The 7,758-nt window shown below is 50.1% G+C and overlaps 1 protein-coding gene across 1 annotated transcript in view; it reads right to left on the bottom strand.

The window, feature by feature from the left end:
- Window positions 1–2,875: 2,875 nt before the first annotated feature.
- Window positions 2,876–7,758, bottom strand: part of sdr16c5a (short chain dehydrogenase/reductase family 16C, member 5a) — a 46,462-nt gene continuing 41,579 nt past the window's right edge. Inside the window, exon 7 of the mRNA XM_084458135.1 lies at window positions 2,876–4,506. Within this exon, the coding sequence (XP_084314261.1) occupies window positions 4,410–4,506 (97 nt within the window). The 3' untranslated portion in view covers window positions 2,876–4,409. The remainder of the gene's footprint in view (window positions 4,507–7,758) is intronic.

Raw genomic sequence — 7,758 nt, 5'->3', positions numbered from 1 at the left:
CCTGTGCCAGAACCGTTACCCCAACGAGCATTTACCCTTTTCACTCCAACACACTGTAGATCTAGTAGCACTTGGTCAAAGTTGGCCCTGTATTGTCAACATATCTCTCAACTATACACACCCATCGGTCCATCCGTCCATCCATCCGTCCGTCCCTCCCTCCCTCCCTCCCTCCCTCCCTCCCTCCCTCCGTCCGTCCGTCCGTCCGTCCGTCCGTCCGTCCGTCCGTCCGTCCGTCCCTCCCTCCCTCCCTCCGTCCGTCCGTCCGTCCGTCCGTCCGCCCACCCACCCACCCACCCACCCACCCATCCATCAATCCATCCACCCATCCACCCACCCGTCCGTCCGTCCGTCCGTCCGCCCGCCCGCCCGCCCGCCCCCGCTTACGAGAGGACCAGTACCATTATGAGAGGACCAATACCATTATGAGAGGGAGACGGAAAGAGCAAGAGACTTAGGAAGAAAGAGTGAGGGAGAGAGAGAGGGGGCAGAGAGAGAGAAAGAGATGTCTCTCAACAGTGCCTTTGGGTTTTGAGTGTGTGAGTGAATAAGTGAGTTAATGATTGAGTGATGATCATGGATTAACAGTGTGTGGCAGCTAATTATGGGTGTTGGAAATGTGCATTCAATTGCAAAAAGAAGATATAAATATATGATTAAAAGCATCGCTCATTATATTAGTAAAAGCATAGCTCAATCTAGAAAATGCATCACTCTAACACATAAATGACATATTACCAGTAGTTACTGTATGTATAGTCTAGAGTGAGTCTCTGATGAAAATGCCATCAAATATTCATACACACCTCATGGGATAAGCCTGTAGTCTGTGGGTCACATGCACAGCAGCGGAGGCTTAGGGCTTAGACAGTTCTACGAGTCATTGTCCATTCCTCCGCTAGATGGCGCTGTTCTCTCAGAGTTGACGTGCTACCCTGCTACTGCGCGCATTCTTCCCAGCCGCTGTGAAGTTATACAACTCCAGTTGAGAGGCTGACCATTGAGTCTACTGTACATACTGTACAGAAAACAGAACTAGTTCAGAGACCATCACTATACCCGCAGAAGAAACCTACAAAATAAAATAAGACTTGAGTGTGAACACTTCTTTATTTTTTCAGATGAGGATTCGGCCTGAACATATTACAATATACTCCATTAAATACATCGTATAGCTGACAAACGGCATTCACAGATAGGCTGTGCTTTGACTTCCCAACATTGATAAGGAAGCCTACAGATGTTCACCAACAAAAAATCCATCCAACCGACGCCAACAGTTACCAACAAACACGGCACAACAATCCAACGCTGGTGTTGGTTGGGGCAATGTGCAGGCACTTTAAGGTAAAAGACACACACAGAGAGAATTACTCTAAAAAGGGACCTTTGTGTTGGGCTCTTAAAAGTGCCTTCAGGTTTTGAGTGAGTGAGTGAGTGAGTGAGTGAGTGAGTGAGTGAGTGAGTGAGTGAGTGAGTGAGTGAGTGAGTGAGTGTGTGCATGAGTGAGTGAGTGAGTGAGTGAGTGAGTGAGTGAGTGAGTGAGTGAGGCATGGATGGATTAATGAAGTGTGTGACAGCTAACTATGAGGGTTGGAAATGTGTATTTAACTGCAAAAAGATAAGCCTGTGAGAAGCCTAAATCTATAATGTAAACAGTATACTAATATCAGCCTAAGCATAGCTCTTTTGTGTCAATCTAGAAAGTACATCACTCTACCACATGCATGGCATATTACCACTTCAGTCGTACAGTCATATCTACAGCAGGCCTACATACTGCACACAGTCATATCTATCCTATCTATCCTATGATGCTTTTTTAGCCTCTCTTACTCTGAAATGTAATTTAATGTAATGTATTGCTTTATAAATGTTCTAAGCCGGTAGACAAACATACTCCAGGAGCTTGCTCGATCGCCTTGTTGAGAGGGGTCAGGGAAGAATTTTTACAGCTCACTTATCTGGCCCCCAGGTGATACTGTTTTTTTGCTTCCCTCTGGAATATGTAGGGGTGGGATGTCTGCCCACCTCCCTTGTTCTCTGTAAAGCGCATTGTGTTACCTCTGGGTATGAAATGCGCTATACAAATAAAGCTTTGATTGATTGATTGATATCTACAGTAGGCCTACATACTGCACACAGTCATATCTATAGTAGGCCTACATACTACACACTGTTAGAAGTTTGAACATTGATAAGGTTCAGATACCAACATTACTACAGTACTGTGTGCATGTAGATAACAGCAATAAAATATCTGTTATTCAAATGAATCTCTTCTGACATATACCAACATTACTTCAACTACAACTTGATTAAAACTATGAAATATTATCTGGCTATACAAGTATACAAGCGTGCAAAACATTCATATTTTTTGACTCAATAATTATAAGTATATACTGTATGATATCACTACATTCCACCAAAACGGAGCCTACAGGTTTAATGTTTGTCGACTAACGGATGTCTTCTATAACTCATAAGATATAAGAGCATAATGTGATGTCTCTCCTTGTCTGGACTCATGTACCAGCTGTGCTATGGTCTTGAGGGAGTTATACTCAGGTTAATAACCCCCAGGGTAATAACCCCCAGGGTAATAACACCCAGGGTAATAACACCCAGGGTAATAACCCCCAGGGTAATAACCCCCAGGGTAATAACCCCCAGGGTAATAACCCCCAGGGTAATAACCCCCAGGGTAATAACACCCAGGGTAATAACCCCCAGGGTAATAACACCCGGGGTAATAACCCCCAGGGTAATAACACCCGGGGTAATAACCCCCAGGGTAATAACCCCCAGGGTAATAACCCCCAGGGTAATAACCCCCAGGGTAATAACACCCAGGGTAATAACCCCCAGGGTAATAACACCCGGGGTAATAACCCCCAGGGTAATAACCCCCAGGGTAATAACCCCCAGGGTAATAACCCCCAGGGTAATAACCCCAGGGTAATAACCCCCTGCAGGGCCAAGGTTACTAACCCTCAGAAGAGCCAGCCAGGTTGGTGAGGTGGTGAGATTGACTTCAACTCAACATCAACGTAATGTGCTTCAAGTAACAAATATGGCTGAGATGGGTTGGACCAAACAATAAAAAATAATCAAAAACGAAATAAAACAACATGTTAATTAGCATAATGATATGTTAATGAGGATAATGAACAGAAGTCTAAAATTGAACACACATGAGAGCAGTAAACAGACAGACAGGAGGTCAACTGTCCAACATGAGATGAAACACAACTCATTAACGTCAGGCCATGTCCAGAAGCAAGCCCTAAGCCCTATCTCTAGAAACTAACATCTTATCACCTAGCTCCTAGGCACTATTTAAGAAAATTAGACTTGAAAATAACGTTGCCATGACATTGCAACTATAACGCAACACTGTAGGTAACGTTGTCATGACATTACAACCATAAACAACGCCGCCTCCAACCTCTCCTTGTCATAATGCCCATGGGGAGGACCAGAGAAGACTGGACAGATGGACCAGATAGATGGTTGTGGTTCCACCTTGTCCTCTGATAGGCTAACAGGTACCCATGTGACTCAGAGCTAGGGGCCGTTTCTGGACCAGGGGGCGATCTTAACGTTATCAGTATGCTGGTCCTTGAAGGCACTAAAATAGGCTTCCGCTGAGGCTGCGAAAACACACATTCCTCAAAACATTATATTCACTTCTTAATAGTTAAAAACATTTCTTACATAAATCATTAGAACTTCATTACTCCTCTCTCATGGACAAGGTTTGCAGAAAAGGTAAGCTACACTGATTATTAACACTAAAATCAACTGAACAAGAGTACAAGAGTAAATAAGAAAATGTACTAAATGTGAAACATAATAGGCACTAATACAATTCATATTCATATTTGAGGCTCTAATATGTCAGAGTATGGACGAGTACTAAGTTAACCCCTTACTGCCTACCTACCCGCTGCAGGAGACCTGACAGGATATGATGTCACATGTATGATGTCAGCAAAGCCTCTCTCTCTGAGGGGCCAGATGGGTTTTCTTCCTGGGCTGCTTCCAATCATCTCACCCAATCACCTCGGGGGAAGGGGCTGAGGTGGGCGGGTCTGGGGAGGTCCATCTCATCCAATCACCTGGGGGGAAGGGGCTGTGGTGGGCGGGTCTGGGGAGGTCCATCTCATCCAATCACCTGGGGGGAAGGGGCTGTGGTGGGCGGGTCTGGGGAGGTCCATCTCATCCAATCACCTGGGGGGAAGGGGCTGTGGTGGGCGGGTCTGGGGAGGTCCATCTCATCCAATCACCTGGGGGGAAGGGGCTGTGGTGGGCGGGTCTGGGGAGGTCCATCTCATCCAATCACCTGGGGGGAAGGGGCTGTGGTGGGCGGGTCTGGGGAGGACCATCTCTGTTTCCTACTTCTTTCATTCCTGCTTCTTGGTGCGTCCTCTGAAGGAGTCCATGAGGTTGAAGGCCCCCAGGTACATGCCCAGAACCACACACACTCTGTGAGGCAGGATGCTGTGGAGACACATGGCAACAATAATGTCAGTTACATCTACATTATTACCATCGGTTACATTTACAGTGGCTATGAAAGCAGGCTGTTATATGTTACAACATGAAATCAAATTTGTTTTAATTTAGTTTTCTTATCACTAATATAAACACTATAATGTCAAAGTGAAAAAATCATCAATCTATTTTCCTAAATTAGAAATAAAAAACCCTCTTTGCTATGACACCTAAATAAGCTCTTACACGATACATTTTCTTTAGAAGTCACATGATTAGTTGAATCCACAAATTAGTTGAGTCCACAAATCAACCATTTTGACAATAAAATGTGAAAAGGTCAAACGGGGTGAAATACTTTAGTACAGGAGGTTTTCAAACAGGAAAACATTGAAGCCATAGTCAGTCACTGCACCTGACCGCATACCTGGTCACCTCTGAACCTTACCCAGACAGCTAAGGTGCTTTCGTTGACTAGCCGCTGACGATAGCTAGCCTGGCTATTCAGTACGGTGAGAAGGCTACAGCTTAGTTGTTCTGTAGCCAGACAAACGTCCACCATCCTGGGGTCACCTCAGGCCAACAACCATGATGGAGTATGAGGCTGACAAACAGACGATGCAGAGTGACTCCATTAGACAGGACATGGCTTCTTGGCTTCTGTTCATCATAATTAGAGTAATTAAATGACTAACAGCTTGCTGAAAGACGGCTAATGTCTGTAACAGACAAGACAGGGAATGGGATGAGTATAATAACTCTGGAACGGCTGATTGATCGAAGAAAAGAGACGTTCTGAGTCTTAAAGAGGCCATAGAGGGCGCTCTGGAGCGCCCCAGAAAGACACAGCCAGACAGGAAGAGATGGTGAAGTGGTTTCAGCTACAGTGAACTCTGATAACCTCTTGCCTAGGCCCTAGAAACAGTGTGTATTTAAATAGCTACACAGCCTTGAGGCCTAATAGGGAACAGCAGCTGCTGGGATGGCCCAACTCGACATTAGAGACGCTGATTTCCACAGCAACGATCTAATCTTGACCTGGCTGATCGACAAATGACTAGATCACCATAACCTAAGATGTCACATGACGCCCCTCTGGTAGAGTGTATTTAAGAGCCCCCAGGATGGAGCCTCGGCGCTGCTTAGCCTAGGGCTGCTTTTAGCTGCTTTAGCCTCTGCTTAGCTCCTAGCCTAGCATTGTTTCCTGTTAGCTTAGTCACTCAACCTGTTGCATTCATCATCAACTCATTTACCCTTCATTTACCCTTCGACAACACTCTGTACGGTATTGTAACAATTGTCATAACAGTGTCATAATTGTACTCAGCCTAGCTATTGTATCTGGGCTATTGTTTTGTAACACTATATGCTTATTGTTTAATAAACCCACATGATTCATGGCTTCCGGTAATCCAACTGTCTGAGGATCTGTTTAAGGATTTACATCAATGGGATGAGAGCCTGACAGCCAAACCAGGGCCCAATCCCAAACCTGCCCCTACACACTCCCACTCCGCCACCGAGGGTCACTCCAAATCAAGTGTCACTCTCAGCTGTGGAGGGCACTCTCACTCGAGGGGGAGGGTATATAAATGGAAAGCCAAATATGGGACAGACACCCCACTCCACCGGAACCGACCGGGACAGGGCCGTCACCATGGCATGTTTAGGTGATTTATGGGAAACATGTTTATGATTTATAATAAAAATAGAAATCACTATAATTTAATACCTATTAAGTGAGAAATGGTCAAAAATCCAAATGTTTTTGCAAATTACCTCATACTCTAAATAAATAGGCCTACTATAACACTGTCCCGAGACAAATACATCAATCAATAAATAACTTGCTCCCATGCCAGGGGGAGGGGATAGGGGGGAGGGGATAGGGCCCAGGGGGAGGGGATAGGGTGGAGGGGGAGGGGATAGGGGGGAGGGGGAGGGGATAGGGCCCAGGGGGAGGGGATAGGGCCCAGGGGGAGGGGATAGGGGGGAGGGGGTAGGGCCCAGGGGGAGGGGATAGGGCCCAGGGGGAGGGGGTAGGGCCCAGGGGGAGGGGATAGGGGAGGGGATAGGGCCCAGGGGGAGGGGATAGGGCCCAGGGGGAGGGGATAGGGCCCAGGGGGAGTGGATAGGGGGGACGGGGAGGGGATAGGGCCCAGGGGGAGGGGGTAGGGCCCAGGGGGAGGGGATAGGGCCCAGGGGGAGTGGATAGGGCCCAGGGGGAGGGGATAGGGCCCAGGGGGAGGGGATAGGGCCCAGGGGGAGTGGATAGGGCCCAGGGGGAGGGGATAGGGCCCAGGGGGAGGGGATAGGGCCCAGGGGGAGGGGATAGGGCCCAGGGGGAGGGGATAGGGGGGAGGGGATAGGGCCCAGGGGGAGGGGGTAGGGCCCAGGGGGAGGGGATAGGGCCCAGGGGGAGGGGATAGGGCCCAGGGGGAGGGGATAGGGCGAGGGGGTAGGGCCCAGGGGGAGGGGATAGGGCCCAGGGGGAGGGGATAGGGTGGATAGGTCCCAGGGGGAGGGGATAGGGGGGAGGGGATAGGGAGAGGGGATAGGGCCCAGGGGGAGGGGATAGGGGGGAGGGGATAGGGCCCAGGGGGAGGGGGTAGGGCCCAGGGGGAGGGGATAGGGCCCAGGGGGAGGGGATAGGGCCCAGGGGGAGGGGGTAGGGCCCAGGGGGAGGGGATAGGGCCCAGGGGGAGGGGATAGGGGGGAGGGGATAGGGCACAGGGGGAGGGGATAGGGGGGAGGGGATAGGGCCCAGGGGGAGGGGATAGGGAGAGGGGATAGGGCCCAGGGGGAGGGGATAGGGTGGATAGGGCCCAGGGGGAGGGGGTAGGGCCCAGGGGGAGGGGATAGGGGGGAGGGGGAGGGGATAGGGCCCAGGGGGAGGGGATAGGGGGGAGGGGGAGGGGATAGGGCCCAGGGGGAGGGGGAGGGGAGAGGGGGAGGGGATAGGGCCCAGGGGGAAGGGATAGGGTGGATAGGGCCCAGGGGGAGGGGATAGGGTGGATAGGGCCCAGGGGGAGGGGATAGGGCCCACGGGGAGGGGATAGGGTGGATAGGGCCCAGGGGGAGGGGATAGGGCCCAGGGGGAGGGGATAGGGGGGAGGGGGAGTGGATAGGGTGGATAGGGCCCAGGGGGAGGGGATAGGGGGGAGGGGGAGTGGATAGGGCCCAGGGGGAGTGGATAGGGCCCAGGGGGAGGGGATAGGGCCCAGGGGGAGGGGATAGGGTGGATAGGGCCCAGGGGAT

Source organism: Borostomias antarcticus, assembly GCF_949987555.1.
Source record: "Borostomias antarcticus genome assembly, chromosome: 24".
Classification (NCBI taxonomy): Eukaryota; Metazoa; Chordata; class Actinopteri; order Stomiiformes; family Stomiidae; genus Borostomias; species Borostomias antarcticus.
Note: the sequence above shows the minus strand (reverse complement) of the source record. Positions and strands in the feature narration are given on the sequence as shown.